The sequence below is a fragment of the Salmo salar genome, chromosome ssa03 (assembly GCF_905237065.1).
Source record: "Salmo salar chromosome ssa03, Ssal_v3.1, whole genome shotgun sequence".
In the NCBI taxonomy this organism is placed as follows: Eukaryota; Metazoa; Chordata; class Actinopteri; order Salmoniformes; family Salmonidae; genus Salmo; species Salmo salar.
In genome coordinates, this window is record NC_059444.1 from 5,893,360 (window position 1) to 5,914,891 (window position 21,532).

General features: G+C 44.0%; 1 protein-coding gene across 1 annotated transcript in view; it reads left to right on the top strand.

Moving 5' to 3' along the window:
• Positions 1 to 21,532, top strand: part of LOC106596853 (rho GTPase-activating protein 29) — a 60,636-nt gene that overhangs the window by 15,636 nt on the left and 23,468 nt on the right. Inside the window, exons 4-11 of the mRNA XM_045714450.1 lie at positions 176 to 272; positions 753 to 825; positions 1,067 to 1,142; positions 15,898 to 16,047; positions 17,671 to 17,735; positions 18,949 to 19,059; positions 20,116 to 20,196; positions 20,659 to 20,814. Of these exons, the coding sequence (XP_045570406.1) occupies positions 176 to 272; positions 753 to 825; positions 1,067 to 1,142; positions 15,898 to 16,047; positions 17,671 to 17,735; positions 18,949 to 19,059; positions 20,116 to 20,196; positions 20,659 to 20,814 (809 nt within the window). The remainder of the gene's footprint in view (positions 1 to 175; positions 273 to 752; positions 826 to 1,066; positions 1,143 to 15,897; positions 16,048 to 17,670; positions 17,736 to 18,948; positions 19,060 to 20,115; positions 20,197 to 20,658; positions 20,815 to 21,532) is intronic.

The following is a 21,532-nucleotide window of genomic DNA, read 5'->3' on the forward strand; positions in this document are numbered from 1 at the left end:
ATGACCAGGCTAACTCTATGACCAGGCTAGCTTTATGACCAGGCTAACTCTATGACCAGGCTAATTCTATGACCAGGCTAACTCTGACTGCTTTTTGTTGCCTGTTTGCTGGCTTGTTGAATGTAATTTGGTCTCTGGTTGATGTTCTCATGTGGTTTTTATCACTTTCCAACAGGAATTAACTTCAAGGAGGTAAACCAAGAAAACAAAACCGCTATATTTGGCGAGATACACGCGTCCATTGACACTTTGGCATTCACATTTGGCAATGTGTGAGTACGACTTTTTTTGTTTACCTTTTTTCAACACTGTTGTTGGCTTTTTAGTAACCTCTTGTCAGTTGGCCAGAGATTATATATTTTCTGCTAACAGTCAAAAGAACAAGTCTTGATTGTAATAGTACAAATGATGAATAGGCTCATGTTAACTATGTCCACATGAACATTTCACTTAAACCACACTGAACATTGTTAGGTAATGGTCTACATAAATATGTAACTACCCTTTTTTTTTTTAACTTGGACACTTATCTTTAACCTCTAGCCTTGGACTCTTTGTTATTTGATTGAATAAATATGTTTTAACCTCCTAGTCTTGGATCACTTAGTTTTCTCAGTATTGCTCACTTGTCTTTTTGTTAGGCCTATTTATTCAAATCAACTATATTTAAACCTCTAGTCTGGGATACTTAGCTTTGCTAGTCTTGCTCACTTGATAATGCTGACTCGTCTTCTTCCTGACTTCCTCCTCAGAGTGTCTGACTTTCTTATGGGAGATGTGGACAGCCAATCAGGGTTGGGGATCCCACCTACCAGGAGAAGCAGGGTATGCCATCAGACACTGACTCTGTGAACGATTCTAAATGTAGTCTAAACCCTGTTGAATTGTGTTGAATGTTCGGTTTACAGAACGTTTTCAGTAAAGTAGATACAAGTGGAAAAAAATATATAAATATTTTGGTTGTTTTTTTGTGATCAAATGTATTTATTTTTTTGCAAAACAGTTCCAAAATGACAAATGCAGACAACTATATTGAAGAAATGTCTCCATGTTGTGTTATTTCTAGTCTTCTGAGAATCTCTCTGTGGATTCTGGGAGATGTGTTCCAGAGAAGGATTCTGGGTGGAAGAATGACCTAGTGGGTAAGAGTCTCATTTAGTTATTTCTTCTCTCCCTTTTTCTTCTGTTTCCTTTTTCCAACAATATTAATGAGAATAATAATACATTACAGCAATAGTAGTAGACCAGTCTCAACCTGACTGAGAAGACACATGACCTGGTATGAAAGACAAAACGAAATGGGAAATATTAATTGACATTACATTGCACTTTTCACTGGCTGTCATTTAGGTGGTGGCCGGGGGACATATATTTGGCTGCCAAAACTGCACAATTGTGGCTTTTCACCCAATAAATATTTCATCTTTTATATTTTTTCAAATTCTTTGTACTGAATGATAATTTTGGGAAAGAAATATTCTCTTAGGTCTGAGTATTTAGTCATAGTGTAATAGGAAATGCAGCTCTCTCTCTACCTCTCCCCTGGAGCAGAGTGAGCACAGCCTGTCCTCTCTGGGCAGCCAGGTTTGTCTGTGACGACCGGTCTCTATAGCCAGACTGTCCTCTCTGGGCAGCCAGGTTTGTCTGTGACGACCGGTCTCTATAGCCAGACTGTCCTCTCTGGGCAGCCAGGTTTGTCTGTGACGACCGGTCTCTATAGCCAGACTGTCCTCTCTGGGCAGCCAGGTTTGTCTGTGACGACCGGTCTCTATAGCCAGACTGTCCTCTCTGGGCAGCCAGGTTTGTCTGTGACGACCGGTCTCTATAGCCAGACTGTCCTCTCTGGGCAGCCAGGTTTGTCTGTGACGACCGGTCTCTATAGCCAGACTGTCCTCAGTTTTCTCTCAGTCACAGTGGTCAGATATTCTGCCACCAGGTACAGTCTGTTTAGAGACAAATAGTACTGACGTTTACTTAGATTTCTTTATGGTGTCTTTCCAATAGGTGATATATTTTTATTTTTGCTTTGTGATTATTTGGTTGGGCCATATTTTCTGAGTGCTGTCCTGAGGCTCTACGGGGTTGGTTTGGGTTGGTGAACTGAGCCTCAGAACCAGCTGGCTGAGGGGACTCTTGTTTCATCTCATGACATTGTAGAGCTGTGTGATGGAATGTTTTGGGGTCACTTGTTTTTAGATGGCTGTAAAATGTGATGGCTCTTTTTTTCCCTATTTGAATAAAGAGGGGGTTGTTGGCCTCATTCTGCTCTACCTGCTTTATTTTATTAGACAACAGACCCGTACTTCGCTGCCATGTAGAGGAGCAATTGGTTCTATAACTAATTGGAAAATGTTGAGCCAGATTCTAATTGGAATTTAGATTTTTAATGTTCCTTTTAATGGCATAGAATGCTCTTCTTAGTTTGTCTCTCAGCTCGTTCACTCATTCACACAAGCTACCTGTGTTGCTGATATTTAGTCCTGGATACTTGACGTTTTTAGTGTGTTCTAATAGAACTGTGTCCTAATAGAATTTATATTTTTCATCCTGATTTCCTGACCTTTTTTGTAATATCATTATATTCATTTTTTTTGGAGGGGGGGGTTTAACGGTCAGAGTCCAGGTCTGACAGAACCTGTGATTTAACGGTCAGAGCCCAGGTCTGACAGAACCTGTGATTTAACGGTCAGAGCCCAGGTCTGACAGAAACTGTGATTTAACGTCAGAGCCCAGGTCTGACAGAAACTGTGCAGATGATCTAGGTGCACCAGGTCATCTGTGTACAGAAGACCCTCCTTAGTGGGAGACAGCAGCACCAGGTCATCTGTCTACAGCAGACCCTCCTTAGTGGGAGACAGCAGCACCAGGTCATCTGTCTACAGCAGACCCTCCTTAGTGGGAGACAGCAGCACCAGGTCATCTGTCTACAGCAGACCCTCCTTAGTGGGAGACAGCAGCACCAGGTCATCTGTCTACAGCAGACCCTCCTTAGTGGGAGACAGCAGCACCAGGTCATCTGTCTACAGCAGACCCTCCTTAGTGGGAGACAGCAGCACCAGGTCCTCTGTGTACAGCAGACCCTCCTTAGTGGGAGACAGCAGCACCAGGTCATCTGTGTACAGCAGACCCTCCTTAGTGGGAGACAGCAGCACCAGGTCATCTGTGTACAGCAGACCCTCCTTAGTGGGAGACAGCAGCACCAGGTCATCTGTCTACAGCAGACCCTCCTTAGTGGGAGACAGCAGCACCAGGTCATCTGTCTACAGCAGACCCTCCTTAGTGGGAGACAGCAGCACCAGGTCATCTGTGTACAGCAGACCCTCCTTAGTGGGAGACAGCAGCACCAGGTCATCTGTCTACAGCAGACCCTCCTTAGTGGGAGACAGCAGCACCAGGTCATCTGTCTACAGCAGACCCTCCTTAGTGGGAGACAGCAGCACCAGGTCATCTGTCTACAGCAGACCCTCCTTAGTGGGAGACAGCAGCACCAGGTCATCTGTCTACAGCAGACCCTCTTTAGTGGGAGACAACAGCACCAGGTCATCTGCGTACAGCAGACACTCCTTAGTGGGAGACAGCAGCACCAGGTCATCTGCGTACAGCAGACCCTCCTTAGTGGGAGACAGCAGCACCAGGTCATCTGTCTACAGCAGACCCTCCTTAGTGGGAGACAGCAGCACCAGGTCATCTGTCTACAGCAGACCCTCCTTAGTGGGAGACAGCAGCACCAGGTCATCTGTCTACAGCAGACCCTCCTTAGTGGGAGACAGCAGCACCAGGTCATCTGTCTACAGCAGACCCTCCTTAGTGGGAGACAGCAGCACCAGGTCATCTGTCTACAGCAGACCCTCCTTAGTGGGAGACAGCAGCACCAGGTCATCTGTGTACAGCAGACCCTCCTTAGTGGGAGACAGCAGCACCAGGTCATCTGTCTACAGCAGACCCTCCTTAGTGGGAGACAGCAGCACCAGGTCATCTGTCTACAGCAGACCCTCCTTAGTGGGAGACAGCAGCACCAGGTCATCTGTCTACAGCAGACCCTCCTTAGTGGGAGACAGCAGCACCAGGTCCTCTGTCTACAGTAGACCCTCCTTAGTGGGAGACAGCAGCACCAGGTCCTCTGTCTACAGTAGACCCTCCTTAGTGGGAGACAGCAGCACCAGGTCCTCTGTCTACAGCAGACCCTCCTTAGTGGGAGACAGCAGCACCAGGTCATCTGTGTACAGCAGACACTTGATATCAGTGTTGTTTAGGGTGAGACCAGGTGCTGCCCATTCTTCTAATGTTTTTGCCAATTAATTAATGTAGACGTTAAATAGTGTTGGACTTGAGCTGCCCTGTCTGTTTGCTTGTTGCCAATTTTAATATTTATTTTTATTTTTAGTGTTATTTCATAATATCACATTTTCCCTCCAATACCACTTTCTATTAGTCTATAAAAAGACCTTTGTGCCAAATTGAATCAAATTATTACTTGAAGTCTACAAAACAGGAGTAGATTGTACCTTTTGTTTTGGTTAACTTGTTTGAGTGTGGAGGGTGGAAATGTGGTCAGTTGTACGATAATATTTTTTAAATCCAATCTTCTGCTCAGGTGGTGTTCATCAAGGAAATTATGTAGTCTGCTATTCCTCTGTAATTATTTGGGTCAAATTTGTCTCCATTTTTATAGATTGGTGTGATCAATCCAAGGTTCCAAATATCGGGGAAAATACCTGCGGTGAGGATAATGTTGAGGAGTTTGAGTATAGCCAAATTTGAATTTGTGGTGTGTATATTTGATCATTTCATTTAAAATACCATCAGCACCACAGGCTTTTTTGGGTTGGAGAGAGTGCATAGTTTTTCCAATAATTATTATTCTGTAATTGGGGTATCCACAGGATTCTGAAATAATCTTTGACTGCTGATTTCAAGGATTTGTAATGTTTCTTGTATATATTTTTTTTCTGGGCTCTTTGTTATATTGCTGTAGAGGTTTGCTAAGTGGTTTCTTCACATATCCAATCCCTCATGATGAGGTTTGTTTAATTTATTCCAATTCTCCCAGAAGTGGTTTGATTCTATGGATTCCTCAATTCCATCCAGCTGATTTCTAATGTGCTGTTCCTTTTTTGTTCTTAGGGTGTGTTTGTATTGCTTCCCGCCTTATTGAAGGTGTATATTTTTTGGTTGTGTGGTTCTCTGTTTTTGATTTAGATGTATTTTTTGGGGCGGTTTCCTCTTATGTTTCTGTAGATTAGCCAAGGAGGCTAATTTGTCATATATGAAGTGTATGTTCCAAACGGCCAAGTTTACACCTTCATTGTTGCAGCAGAATGTTAAGACTAAAACGTTGTCCAGGACGGATTGTATTTTTTGGCTACAATTTTGTTTTTGAGATTTCTGTATCTAGTGGTCTGTTTTAGTACCATTTCTTGGGCCGTGATGCTTCATGGTTGGGTTCCGCTTTTCTCAGATACGCTGTGATTTTACTGTGGTCTGAGCGAGGTGTTAGTGGGCTGACTGTGAAAGCTCTGAGAGACTCTGGGTTGAGGTCGGTGAGGAAGTAGTCTACAGTGCTGCTGCCAAGGGATGAGCTGTAGGTGTACCTACCAAAAGAGTCCCCTCTCAGCCTACCATTGACTATGTACAGACCCAGTGTTCGACAGAGCTTCACGAGCTGTACTCCATTTTAATTTTTCACTTTGTCATAGTTGTTTCTGGGGAGGGGGTATGTGGGGAGGGAAAGGTTGTTGCTTCCTGGTAGGTGTTTATTCCCATGACTGTTAATAGTGTCTGTTCTAGCATTCGGGTCTCCACAGACCAGTATGTTGCCTTGGGCCTGAAAGTGACTCATCTCCCCCTCTAGAATGGAGAAACTCTCTTCATTAAAGTAGGGTGACTTTGAGGGGTGGAACATACAGTTGAAGTTGGAAGTTCACATTTCACAAACTCGTTTTTCAACCACTCCACACATTTCTTGTTAACAAACTATAGTTTTGGCAAGTCGGTTAGGACATCTACTTGGCGCATGACACAGGTAATTTTTCCAATAATTGTTTACAGACAGATTATTTCACTTATAATTCACTGTATCACAATTCCAGTGGGTCAGAAGTTTACATACACTAAGTTGACTGTGCCTTTAAACAGCTTGGAAAATTCCAGAAAATTATGTCATGGCTTTAGAAACTTCTAATAAGCTAATTGACTGACTTTGAGTCAATTGGAGGTGTACCTGTGGATGTATTTCAAGGCCTACCTTCAAACTCAGTGCCTCTTTGGTTGACATCATGGGAAAATCAAAAGAAATCAGCCAAGACCTCAGAAAAAAAATTGTAGACCTCCACAAGTCTGGTTCATCCTTTGGCGCAATTTCCAAATGTCTGAAGGTACCACGTACATCTGTACAAACAATAGTACGCAAGTATAAACACCATGGGACCACGCAGCCGTCATACCGCTCAGGAAGGAGACGCGTTCTGTCTCCTAGAGATGAACGTGCTTTGGTGCAAAAAGTGCAAATCAATCCCAGAACAACAGCAAAGGACCTTGTGAAGATGCTGGAGGAAACGGGTACAAAAGTATCTATATCGACAGTAAAACGAGTCCTATATCCACATAACCTGAAAGGCCACTCAGTAAGGAAGAAGCCACTGCTCCAAAACCGCCATAAAAAAGCCAGACTACTGTTTGCAACTGCACATGGGGACAAAGATTGTACTGTTTGGAGAAATGTCCTCTTGCCTGATGAAACAAAAATAAACTGTTTGGCCATAATGACCATCGTTATGTTTTGAGGAAAAAGGGGGACGCTTGCAAGCCGAAGAACACCATCCCAACCGTGAAGCACGGGGTGGCAGCATCATGTTGTGGGGGTGCTTTTCTGCAGGAGGGACTGGTGCACTTCACAAAATAGATGGCATGAGGATGGAAAATTATGTGGATATATTGAAGCAACATGTCAAGACATCAGTCAGGAAGTTAAATCTTGGTTATAAATGGGTCTTCCAAATGGACAATGACCCCAAGCACACTTCCAAAGTTGTGGCAAAATGGCTTAAGGACAACAAAGTCAAGGTATTGGAGTGGCCCTGACTTCAATCCGATAGAAGATTTGTGGGTAGAACTGAAAAATTGTGTGCGAGCAAGGAGGCCTACAAACCTGACTCAGTTACACCAGCTCTGTCAGGAGGAATGGGCCAAAATTCACCCAACTTATTGTGGGAAGCTTGTGGAATGCTACCCAAAACGTTTGACCCAAGTTAAACAATTTAAAGGCAATGCTACCAAATACTAATTGAGTGTATGTAAACTTCTGACCCACTGGGAATGTGATGAAAGAAATAAAAGCTGAAATAAATCATTCTCTCTACTATTATTCTGACATTTCACATTCTTAAAATAAAGTGGTGATCCTAACTGACCTAAAACAGGGAATTTTTACTAGGATTAAATGTCAGGAATTGTGAAAAACTGAGTTTAAATGTATTTGTCCAAGGTGTATGTCAACTTCCGACTTCAACTGTTTGTGGCACAGAGGAGGATGTTTTTATAATTTAGCCTCCTTGTTGATTTTTGATCAATTCGATTGATTGAGTTAGTTCAGTTTTATACCATATTAACATTCCCCCTGAGTCTCTGTCTCTGTGGGCTGGGAAGGTGTGCAGCAGGCAGGGCTGGGGAAGCCTGGCTGGTTGAGGTGGGCCCCTCTGCTGTGTTAGGGCAGGGCTGGGGAGACCTGGCTGGTTGAGGTGGGCCCCTCTGCTGTGTGAGGGCAGGTCATAGAGTGGTGATCTAGCTGCTCCTGCAGCCTGTCCTCTCTTAGTGTGGTCAGCTCTTTATTACTGCTCTGCCTGTCCTTTAGGAGCTCTCTCACCTCCTTTGTTAGATCAGCCAGCTCTCTTGAGTCCGTCTCTCTTGCTGAACCTCTTTCAGCTGTGTTGCAAGGCTGCTGTCCTGCTCTGTCCGTACCTTGGTTAGGAGCTCCTCTAAGGTGTGGATATCTGGTGGCTGTTTGCTCTCACACTGAGCAGGACCACCTCCCCCCTCCAGTCTGGTGAACTCATCCCTCATGGCAGCCATGGTGGTGAGGAGGGCCTGAGCCTGCTCTGCACTGAGGGGGGTCGCTCTCCTCCTGGGGTGTGTCCTCCACTATGGTGGGAAGAGAGGTGCTGGATGTGCCTTTTTTGGGTGGGGAGAGTAGGGGTGAGGGTGGTGCTGGTGGGAGGGCATGTCACTGGTGGTGTCTTCTCTCTCCGCTCTCTCCTTAATAGTCTGAAAGTCTGTTTCAAACAGCCTGATGTTAGCTGGCACCATGACAGTCCCAGTCTGTTACCTGGCACCATGACAGTCCCAGTCTGTTACCTGGCACCATGACAGTCCTAGTCTGTTACCTGGCACCATGACAGTCCCAGTCTGTTACCTGACACCATGACAGTCCCAGTCTGTTACCTGGCACCATGACAGTCCCAGTCTGTTACCTGGCACCATGACAGTCCCAGTCTGTTACCTGGCACCATGACAGTCCCAGTCTGTTACCTGACACCATGACAGTCCCAGTCTTACCTGGCACCATGACAGTCCCAGTCTGTTACCTGGCACCATGACAGTCCCAGTCTGTTACCTGACACCATGACAGTCCCAGTCTGTTACCTGGCACCATGACAGTCCCAGTCTGTTACCTGACACCATGACAGTCCCAGTCTGTTACCTGACACCATGACAGTCCCAGTCTGTTACCTGGCACCATGACAGTCCCAGTCTGTTACCTGGCACCATGACAGTCCCAGTCTGTTACCTGACACCATGACAGTCCCAGTCTGTTACCTGGCACCATGACAGTCCCAGTCTGTTACCTGACACCATGACAGTCCCAGTCTGTCACCTGACACCATGACAGTCCCAGTCTGTTACCTGGCACCATGACAGTCCCAGTCTGTTACCTGACACCATGACAGTCCCAGTCTGTCACCTGACACCATGACAGTCCCAGTCTTGTAGAGGTTGATTGTTATCATGGTGCTGTCAGGGGGTTGTCTGACTTTCAGCTTCCACCCATTACAGACCGCTGAGCGCCATGCGTTTGGCTGGTCAGTGAGAAAGATGAGGTTACTCCTATCACAGTTTTTTTGTGTAGGTCTGCAAAAAAGAGTTTCTGGCCTCCACTTTAGTAGTTTCTGTTTTAAAAGCTTTCCTCGTTGTGTCATTTTTGGCCTCTGGGAGGTGGATAATGGACGTTGAGGGGGAGTGGGGACATGGTGCCTCTGGGCTCTGCTGCTGCTCTGTCCTGCTGCGCCGTTGCCATGGCAACCCATTTTGTTTGTCTTCTGCTGTTGCTACCTAGCAAGCTCAAAAGCCAGCAAAAATAGTGAAATATTCACACAAAAAAAAACAGAAGATATGTTTAAAGTTAAGAGTCCGTGCTCCTTTTTGCTTTACTCACTCAGTTTGGTCATTTGATGTAACTCCCCTTACAAGGTTCAGTGTGTCAGATCTGAGGGCCTGTTGTCCGGGCCTCTGGCAGTCTCTATGGGGGTGCCACAGGGTTCAATTCTTGGGCCAACTCTCTTCTCTGTATATATCAATGATGTCGCTCTTGCTGCTGGTGATTCTCTGATCCACCTCTACGCAGACGACATTTACTTCGCCACCATGGCCTATTTATTGCCTTTTACCTCCCTTATCTCACCTCATTTGCTCACATTGTATATAGACTTAATTTTTCCACTGTATTATTGACTGTATGTTTGTTTTTACTCCATGTGTAACTCTGTGTTGTTGTATGTTGTCGAAACTGCTTTGCTTTATCTTGGCCAGGTCACAGTTGTAAATGAGAACTGGTTAAATAAAGGACTTGTTCTCAACTGGCCTTCCTGGTTAAATAAAGGACTTGTTCTCAACTGGCCGACCGGGTTAAATAAAAGGTGAAATAAATAAATAAAATAAATAAAGGTTTGTTCTAGCTTTTTTTTGCTTGTTAGCCTGCTAGCTAGGTTTTTGTTGTGTAGCTAGCTAGCGAGAGTCAACTTCTTAATTTGAGGCGTAAAGTGTATATATATATTTTTTTCTATTCTGATTGAATAGAGTTCAAAACTGTCAACGGGACAACAGTAACAATAACCAAGGGTCAAAATAACCATACATTGAACAATAAGCATACAGGTCTGTCAGACACTGTCCCTTATCTTATGGCAGGCAGCAATGTAGTGCGCTGCCAACCCACAGCTCTCTGCGTCTTCCCCCAACAGGATGGGTAGTCTATTCTCATCAGAGAGATCTTTTGAAACCTTGAATGAGGGTTTCAAATTTGGGGAAATGACACTCTCTAATTGTTTTATATTTTTTACATTTTGTCAGGAAATACAGCTCTGTCTCAGGTTCTGCTGTTGTGCAGTGGCTGCACAGCCTTTCCTCTACAGGGAGCCAGGTTTTCCTGTGTCTACCCTTCTCAATGACAAGGCTGTGCTCACTGAGCCTGTACTTTTGGTAAGGTTTTTCTAAGGTTTTGATCAGTAACCATGGTCAATAACCCATAATGACACAGCAAAAACAGTTTTTTTTTACATATAAAATGGAAATATCACATTTACATAAGTATTCAGATCCTTTACTCAGTACTTTGTTGAAGCACCTTTGGCAGCGATTACAGTCTCAAGTCTTCTTGGATATGACACTACAAGCTTGGCACACCTGTATTTGGGGAGTTTCTCCCATTCTTCTCTGCAGATCCTCTTAAGCTCTGTCAGGTTGGATGGGGAGCGTTGCTGCACAGCTATTTTCAGGTCTCTCCAGAAATGTTCATTCAGGTTCAAGTCCGGGCTCTGGCTGGGCCACTCAAGGACATTCAGAAACTTGTCCCAAAGCCACTCCTGCATTTTCTTGGCTGTGTGATTAGGCTCGTTGTCCTGTTGGAAGGTGAACCTTCGCCCCAGTCTGAGATCCTGAGCACTCTGGAGCAGGTTTTCATCAAGGATCTCGCTGTACTTTGCTCCGTTTACCTTGATCCTGACCTAACATTTTTTTATTTAACCTTTATTTAACTACGCAAGTCAGTTAAGAACAAGTTCTTATTTACAATGACAGCCTACCCCAGCCAAACCTGGACAACCTTTGGGCAATCTTGTGTCGCCCTATGGGACTCCCAATCACAGCCGGATGTGATACAGCCCGGATTCAAACCAGGGACTGTAGTGATGCCTCTTGCACTGAGATGCAGTGCCTTAGACCGCTGCACCACTCGGGAGCCCAATCCCTACTGCTGAAAAACATCCCCACAGCATGACGCTGCCACCACAATGATTCACCGTACGGATAGTGCCAGCTTTCCTCCAGATGTGATGCTTGGCATTCAGACCAAAGAGTTCAATGTTGGTTTCATTAGAACAGTGAATCTTGTTTCTCATGGTCTGAGAGTCCTTTAGGTACCTTTTTGGAAAACTCCAAGCGGGTTGTCATGTGCCTTTTACTAAGGAGCGGCTTCTGTCTGGCCATTCTACCATAAAGGCCTGATTGCTAGAGTGCTGCAGAGATGGTTGTCCTTCTGGAAAGCTCTCCCATCTCCACAGAGGAGCTCTGTCAGAGTGACCATTGGGTTCTTGGTCACCTCCCTGACCAAGGCCCTTTTCCCCCGATTGCTCAGGCGGCCAGCTCTAGGAAGAGTCTTGGTGGTTCCAAGCTTCTTCCATTTAAGAATGGAGGCCACTGTGTTCTTGGGGTTCTTCATTGCTGCAGACATTTTTTGGTACCCTTCCCCAGATCTGTGCCTCCACACAATCCTGTTTCGCAGCTCTACGGACAATTCCTTCGACCTCATGGCTTGGTTTTTGCTCTGACATGCACTGTCAACTGTGGGACCATATTTAGACGGATGTGTCTTTCCAAATCATGTCCAATCAATTGTATTTACCACAGGTGGACTCCAATCAAGATGTAGAAACATCTCAAGGATGATCAATGGAAATAGGATGTACCTGAGCTCAATTTCAAGTCTCATAGCAAAGTGTCTGAATACTTATGTAAATCTGGTATTTCTGTTTTTAATTTTTTTATACATTTGCAAAAAATGTCTTAACCTGTTTATGCTTTGTCGTTATGGGGTATTGTGTGTAGATTGGGGGGGACGATTTGAATTTTAGAATAAGGCTGTAACGTAACAAAATGTGGAAAATTCAAGGGGTCTGAATACTTTCCCGAATGCACTGTATATTTTAAGAATGTCATCTTTAAGAAGGAACACCAAAATAAAGCTAGACCATCAGGGAGTAAAAAAATTGAAAAAACTATTTAATTTAGCAGTATTGATTTTGTTATTATGTTTGCGCAAAGTTACACATTAGTAGATCTAGGTGATATGGACAAACAGTCATACGGCCATAAATTGACCCATTTTGCTTGATAATGATAAATACACCAATATGTTTTAATGGGCAGTTACTTTCCGTTAGTGGCAGGGCTCTAGACTGAATTTTTCTAGTGCCAAGTAAGACATGAATGATGTTGGCTATTTTCTCTTACGTGTTCAGGGAATGAATGGTGGATATTTTGATGTCAACAGTAGGGAGTTATTTTTGACTCTTTAGAGATTATTTTGAATGTTCTTTTGGCCTAGGCTATATGCTACATTATTTACCACCTGAGAAAGTGGGAAACACATTAGCTAGTTTGCTAACTTGAAATATGATATTGTTGGTAGATATCCATGCAATTCATCGAACAATAAACTTTTTTTTTTTTTTTTTACATCCATTCCGCTGGCGGATCATCTCAATTACTTTCTCTGTTTGTAAAGTGGTGTTATGTCCTCTATATTAACAGATGAGAAATAATTGTTAATACTCACATAAAGCTGAGAACCTCCTATTTAAAAAAAATAATAATTCATAAACAGAAACTGTAGTTTTAAAAACGTTGTCTTTCCCACAATTTACATTTTTGAAATGTTGCTCAACTGTCAGTAATGCTTGCTCATCAGAATGCATCTGTGTACAAAGAGGGAGAGGGAGTCAGCGGCGACACGGCGACAGGGCAGATACTACCATTGCAGGTTACTGTACGTTACTGTTGACCAAATAATGGTTTTAGAACCCCAAAAAAATCTACAGGAATGTTGTGTAGCCTAATCACAGAAATTGTCGACATAAGTAAAATTGCTTCCGTAAGAGAAGGGTGTTTTCTTCGTCCCAGCTCTGAACATTAGTCAGGCAAAAGGCATAGAATTGCTGAAATTAGCTTTAAAACTGCAACATTTCTCTCAGCTCCATGGCACTGTGTAGAATTATAGGAAATTAGCTTTAAAACTGCAAAAATGTCTCACCTCCATGTGGAAATGTATATAATTGCTGGAAATTGGCTTAAAAATTCACAAATTTCTCCACACCGCCAAGATTGGGCCTCCAATAAAACATCTAGTTGTGCTGATGGGCTGACCGCACCTATTGTCACTCCCCTACCACGCCCACCACCTTGAATATCCCTTTTGAGCATGGTGAAGTTATTAATTATACTTTCGATAGTGTATCAATACACCCAGTCACTACAAAGAGACAGGTGTCTTTCCTAACTCAGTTGCTGGAGAGGAAGGAAACAGCTCAGGGATTTCACCATGAGGTCAATTGTGATTTTAAAAGTTTGAGTTTAATGGCTGATAAGAAAACTGAGGATGGATCAACAACATTGTAGTTATGCCATAATACTAATCATATTGACAGAGTGAAAAAGAAGCCTGTACAGAATACAAATATTCCAAAACATGCATCCTGTTTACAATAAGGCACTTAAAGTTATACTGCAAAAAAATGTTGCAAAGAAATTCACTTTTTGTCCAGAATACAAAGTGTTATGTTTGGGGCAAATCTAACACAACAAATCACTGAATACCACTCTTCATATTTCCAAGAATAGTGGTGGCTGCATCATGTTATGGGTATGCTTGTCATTGTCAAGAACTAGGGATTTTTTTTTTTTTTTGTAAAAGGTATTGACTTAAATTGGCTTATAAATCTATTGCAAGACTTTAAAATGGCTGTCTTGCAATGATCAACAACCAACTTGACAGAGCTTGAAGATGAGAAAAAAAAAAAAGAATAATTGGCAAATATTGTGCACTCCAGGTGTGCAAAGCTCTTAGATTTACCCAGAAACACTCACAGCTGTAATCGCTGTCAAAGGTCATTCTAACATGTATTAACTCGGGGGGGTACTTATCTAATCAATATATATTAGTGTTTTATTTTCCATACATTTCATTTGAAATGTTAGAATTTTTCTTCTACTTTGACATTGTATTATTTTGTGTAGATCGTTGAATCCTACTTTGTAATAGTTTCTGAAGGAACTGTCTCTTGTACACATAACGCTTCTAAGTGTAAGAAACAACCCTATTGGAATGTACAGTGTAATCCATTACAGGTGTCCTTTATGTACGCGGAGCCCATACATAAGATCACCTGTAGCTAAATGATAAATGTGTAAAATGTGTCCGTCCACTATTGTAATGTACTATTAATAATAACTCATTACCGCTATGCAGATCTCCATAGATCGTGAGTAGCTTAGGGCTGACTGAGTGTCAGCTAAGCAGCTAAATGATATAGACCTTCAGATTCCTTTAATGGTGGTGGACCCCACCCTTAGCCTTTAGCACATACCCTTGTTAATTCTGCTACAGATGGTGTTCAGCCTGGGCTGTGGCTTTTTACCACCAAATGGCTGACATTCTTTGGCTGTTGTAGAAGTAGTTCTGTGTGATGCAAAACACATGGATCAAGTCCCAAATGGCACCCTAGTCTCTGTGTAGTGCCCCTAGTCTCTGCGTAGTGCCCCTGGTCTCTGTGTAGTGCCCTACTTTAGACCAGTGCCAATCGGGGTAGTGCACTTCTTTAGACCAGGGCTCATAGGGGTAGTGCACTTCTTTTAGACCAGGGCTCACAGGGCTCATAGGGTTAGTGCACTTCTTTAGACCAGGGCCCATAGGGGTAGTGCACTTCTTTAGACCAGGGCCCATAGGGGATGCAGCATGGGGTTTCTGTAGAACCAGATACCAAGCAGATGGATGGGAGGGGTGACTGTGTTAGCTCTGTAATGCTGAAGCCTGTATTGAATCATATGGAAGGCAGCTAGGATGTGAGGTCAGAAGTTATGACAGGGTTTTATGACATCGCTATGCACGCATAGCATAGAATTTAAAACTAGGCCATATAAAGCTATATGTTGTGCTTTTACTATATAGGAGTGTTTTTTTGTCATTCATACCTGCATTCTGGGGCGGCAGGGTAGCCTAGTGGTTAGAGCGTTTGGACTAGTAACCGAAAGGTTGCAAGATCGAATCCCCAGGCTGACAAGGTAAAAAAATGTGTCGTTCTACCCCTGAACAAAGGCAGTTAAACCACTGTTCCTAGGCCGTCATTGAAAAATAAGAATTTGTTCATCACTGACTCCCCTAGTTAAATAAAAAAGTTAATTTACGCTGCTATATGTCACACTTCTAGGTGTACTGAATGTGTCATTCATACCTGTCCTAGCTTTCTCATCGCTTAGTGTAGGGTGGGTCTCCAGTCTAGAGCCCAGTCTAAGACTATCCTAGTCAACTCACATGAATACATATGGACTCTATGGGACTGAAAGAGCAGCTTAACCGGGCAATCTCAATTATCAAAGCACCGGTCGGGCACCCTGCCACTGTTTTGGTAAACAGCTGAGGTAATGGGGCTGGAAATTTAACCACTCAAATTTATAGGTAAAAATGAATTTACCTATCGCGGACTGCCCATTTAACTGTGTGAATAATTCTTCCTCTGATTCACTGTATCTGTTAGGTCATGTGGTTAGGAACCCCCCCTCCCCTGTGAAAAGCAGTCGTGTAGAAACAACAGTAGAAACTGTATGATAGATGCTCCTCCTGTACTACATCTCCAGGCCCAGAGGTGGCGCTGTCTGAGGAGGAGGATGTTGACCTGACGCTGCAGAGGAACGACAGCGGGGTGGAGTCAGCTCTGCTCTATGCCAAGACCTGGTCTAAGTACACCAAAGATCTACTGGCCTGGGTCGACAAACGCCTGGGACTGGGTTAGTTAGACGCATGCATTCACCTGCAAGCATGCACACACGCATGACCTACACACACACACACACATACACATACACGACTCACACATACACACCTGGCTAGAAAATACCCCAAGCCCAACTCATATAGTGCAGTGAAAGTATTTACCTCAGATCTTTAGTCAAAACCTACTAATTAAATAATTGGAATCAAAATGTTGATACTCATTTCATTCATTTAATTAACACGTTATGTGTAACACCCAATTCCCCTGTGTGGAAAAAGTAATTGCCCCCTTTTACACTCAATAACTGGTTGTGCCACCTTTAGCTGTAATGTTTCCAACCAAACACTTCCTGTAGCTGTTGATCAGTCTCTCACGTCACTGTGGAGGAAATGTTGGCCCACTCTTCAATGCAGAACTGCTTAAACTGAGCTAGACATCCATGTTAGTGGACATACACTATATATACAAAAGTATGTGGACACCCCTTCAAATTAGTGGATTCAGCTAATTCAGCCACACCTGTTGCTGACTGGTGTATATATTCGAGCACACAAAGCCATGCAATCTCCATAGACAAATATTGGCAGTAGAATAGCCTTACTGAAGAGCTCAGTGACTTTCAACGTGCCACCGTCATAGGATGCCACCTTTCCAAGAAGTCAGTTCGTTAAATTTCTGCCCTTCTAGAGCAGCCCCGGTCAACTGTAAGGGCTTTTATTGTGAAGTGGAAATCGTCTGTGCTCGGTTGCAACTGTTCGTCTGGAGCTTCATGAAATGGGTTTCCATGGTCAAGCGGCAGCACAGAAGCCTGAGATCACCATGCGCAATGCCAAGCGTCGGGCTGGAGTGGTGTAAAGCTCGCCGCCATTGGACTCTGGAGCAGTGGAAACACGTTCTCTGGAGTGATGAATCACACTTCACCATCTGGCAATCCGACGGAAGAATCTTGATTTGGTGGGTGCCAGGATAACGCTACCTGCCTGAATGCGTAGTGCCAACTGCAAAGTTTAGTGGATGAAGAATAATGGTCTGGGGCTGTTTTTCATTGTTCGGGCCCCTTAGTTCCAGTGAAGGGAAATCTTAACTCTACAGCATACAATGACATTCTAGACGATTCTGTGCTTCCAACTTTTTGGCAACAGTTTGGGGAAGGCCCTTTCCTGTTTCAGCATGACAATGCCCCCGTGCACAAAGTGAGGTCCAAACCGAAAAGGTTTGTCGAGACCGGTGTGGAAGAACTTGACTGGCCTGCACAGAGCCCTGACCTCAACCCCATCAAACACCTTTGGGATGAATTGAAACACCGACTGCGAGCCAGGCCTAATCGTCCAACGTCAGTACCCGACCTCACTAATGCTCTTGTGGCTGAATGGAAGAAAGTCCCCGCAGCAATGTTCCAATATCTAGTGGAAAGCCTTCCCAGAAGAGTGGAGGCTGTTATAGCAGCAAAGGAGGGACCAACTCCATATTAATGCCCATGATTTTGGAATTAGATGTTTGATGAGCAGGTGTCCATGTACTTTTGGTCATGTAGTGTATTAGACGTCCATGGTAGTGGACGGACGTGCTTACTAATTTATGAACCCTGTCAACAACACATCAACACTGACTTATCTGCTATATCTCCCCCCCCCAGACATCGAATGTGCCAAGAGCTGTGCCAAAATGGCAGAATCTGCAAAGATGCTTGCGAGTCAACAGGTAATATGTTTTTGTCTAACAATAATTTAACACAAGCACGGATATACACTGGGTGTACAAAACATTAGGAACACCATCCTAATATTGAGTTGCACCACCTCTCCCCCCCTTTTGCCCTCAGAACAGCCTCAATTCGACTCTACAAGGTGTTGAAAGTGTTCCACAGGGATGCTGGCCCATGTTGACTCCAATGCTTGCTACAGTTGTGTGAAGTTGGCTGTTTTTTTCTTAAACTGGTGCACCTGGCACTTACTACCATACCCTGTTTAAAGGCACTTCAATATTTTGTCTTGCCCATTCACCCTCTGAATGGCACACATACACAATCCATGTCCCAATTGTCTCAAAGCTTAAAAAGCCTTCTCTAACTTGTCTCCTCCCCTTCATCTACACTGATTTGAAGTGAATTTAATCTACATTCACCTGGTGTGGTCTGTCATGGAAAGAGCAGGTGTTGCTAATGTTTTGTACACTTTAAAACTGCAGCTAAACAGATTAAAACATAGCTTACCCTCTTAAACTGATGGCAGTGAACAACTTCACTGATAGAAAACAGCCTATGTGCATCGATATTAGTCCAACATTTGATTCTAGTGTCAAAATTAACTACAAAGTATAAATTAGATAATTTTGTTCATAAAGTCAGTCTTGTCCAAAACAGAGGTTTGTAAGTGAGTTCGTTATGACTTTGGGTTTATATATTTAAAAAAAAAAAAAAAATGTTTTTGCGACAATGCCCACTAACACGTGATAAACAGCTACAGTCATTGCTCTCTATCCAATCCTACTGCAGAACAGACAGTGAGACAGACCGGCCCAGCAGCGCAGTGGATCGGACATAGTTTAAATAAGATGACACGTCGGACATTTTGTGTCTTGAGAAATACTTCACCAAAAAAACATCTTAGCTAGATGTAAAATTGCTCGACTTAAACCTTGTCAAAATGAATGAAAGATTTCATGAGTTTACCTTAGAGATTCTGACTATTTTGAGGAAGCGATCCCTCATTTGGTTCCTAATTTGTCTCACGGGGGAAAGAACCTCAGTAACTGCCTCATCAAAACCACATCCCCAAAAAAAACCTGAAATCTCGTTTTTCTTAAATGAGCAACAGAAAAACGAGGAATCGGTGTGTTCAGTCGCTCTTTTGAAGTGCAGAAGAGGATATGACTAATGATATGTTTCTATGTGTCTGTTTTGTCTGGCCCACAGGACTACATGCCATTCAGGGATACCTATATCTCTACATTTAAGAATGACACAGAGTACAGCCAACTCCTCCTGCAGACTGCCACTGCCCTGCAGACCAACAAATTCCTACAGGTAGGACTGGCACGCTATAACACACTAGTACAGGTAGGACTGACATGCTATAACACACTATAACAGGTAGGACTGGCACGCTATAACACACTAGTACAGGTAGGACTGACATGCTATAACACACTATAACAGGTAGGACTGACATGCTATAACACACTAGTACAGGTAGGACTGACACGCTATAACACACTATAACAGGTAGGACTGACACGCTATAACACACTAGTACAGGTAGGACTGACATGCTATAACACACTATAACAGGTAGGACTGGCACGCTATAACACACTAGTACAGGTAGGACTGACACGCTATAACACACTATTACAGGTAGGACTGACATGCTATAACACACTATAACAGGTAGGACTGACACGCTATAACACACTATAACAGGTAGGACTGACACGCTATAACACACTATTACAGGTAGGACTGACACGCTATAACACACTATTACAGGTAGGACTGACACGCTATAACACACTATAACAGGTAGGACTGACACGCTATAACACACTATAACAGGTAGGACTGACACGCTATAACACACTATTACAGGTAGGACTGACACGCTATAACACACTATAACAGGTAGGACTGACACGCTATAACACACTATTACAGGTAGGACTGACACGCTATAACACACTATTACAGGTAGGACTGACACGCTATAACACACTATAACAGGTAGGACTGACACGCTATAACACACTATAACAGGTAGGACTGACACGCTATAACACACTATAACAGGTAGGACTGACACGCTATAACACACTATTACAGGTAGGACTGACACGCTATAACACACTATAACAGGTAGGACTGACACGCTATAACACACTATTACAGGTAGGACTGACACGCTATAACACACTATAACAGGTAGGACTGACACTAACAAACCTTCAAGACTCAATAATGTAGCAATCGATGGTGATCTGACCTCTGACAAGGCAACATTTTTCATTTGGGTTTAACATTTAAAAAAAATAAATAAAGTGCAATGTACACAATCCTGTATTTTGTGCCTCTTTGTGCGTCCTGTAGCCGCTGTTGTCCAGAAAGACTGAGCTGGACAAACTGAGGAAAGACCTTAACGAGCAGTGGCAGAGAGAACAGAAGAAAATGGTCTGTGAGACTTCTGTCCCTCTGCCTTTCTCTATGTGTGTGTGTTACTTCACTCACCTGTGTGTGTGTGTGTGTGTGTGTGTGTGTGTACTTCACTCACCTGTGTGTGTGTGTGTGTGTGTGTGTGTTACTTCACTCACCTGTGTGTGTGTGTGTGTTACTTCACTCACCTGTGTGTGTGTGTGTGTGTGTTACTTCACTCACCTGTGTGTGTGTGTGTGTGTGTGTGTGTGTGTGTGTGTGTGTGTGTGTGTGTGTTACTTCACTCACCTGTGTGTGTGTGTGTGTGTGTGTGTGTGTTACTTCACTCACCTGTGTGTGTGTGTGTGTGTGTGTGTGTGTGTGTGTTACTTCACTCACCTGTGTGTGTGTGTGTGTGTGTGTGTGTGTGTGTGTGTTACTTCACTCACCTGTGTGTGTGTGTGTGTGTGTGTGTGTGTGTGTGTGTGATCTCCCGTGCAGCAAGAGTCCGAGGCGGCTCTGCGTAAGGCCCAGTGGACCCAGACCCAGAGGACAGACGAGTACCAGAAGGCCCAGTCGTCAGCCAGCCGCTCCCAGGAGGAACAGCCCAGACAGCTGGAGAAGAAGAAGAAACTGGAGCAGGAGGCGCTACAGAAGGTATAGAGGAAGTTTACTCCATTTAACTGTTGTCAATAGGCTATGCTTGATTGTCCCAATTAGAAAATCTGTTATGTTAAGTTCCTTGCTCAAGGGCCCAGCAGCAGTAGGTGAATCTGACCCATTTGCCAGGTCTCTCCCGCTATATATCTCTCCTCCCTGTGTCCCAGGCTGAGGATGTGAAGGACCACTACAGACTGTGTTATTCCTCTCCTCTCTCCCTGTCTCCCAGGCTGAGGATGTGAAGGACCACTACAGACTGTGTTATTCCTCTCCTCTCTCCCTGTGTCCCAGGCTGAGGATGTGAAGGACCAGTACAGACTGTGTTATTCCTCTCCTCTCTCCCTGTCTCCCAGGCTGAGGATGTGAAGGACCAGTACAGACTGTGTTATTCCTCTCCTCTCTCCCTGTCTCCCAGGCTGAGGATGTGAAGGACCAGTACAGACTGTGTTATTCCTCTCCTCTCTCCCTGTCTACCAGGCTGAGGATGTGAAGGACCAGTACAGACTGTGTTATTCCTCTCCTCTCTCCCTGTCTCCCAGGCTGAGGATGTGAAGGACCAGTACAGACTGTGTTATTCCTCTCCTCTCTCCCTGTCTCCCAGGCTGAGGATGTGAAGGACCAGTACAGACTGTGTTATTCCTCTCCTCTCTCCCTGTCTCCCAGGCTGAGGATGTGAAGGACCCGTACAGACTGTGTTATTCCTCTCCTCTCTCCC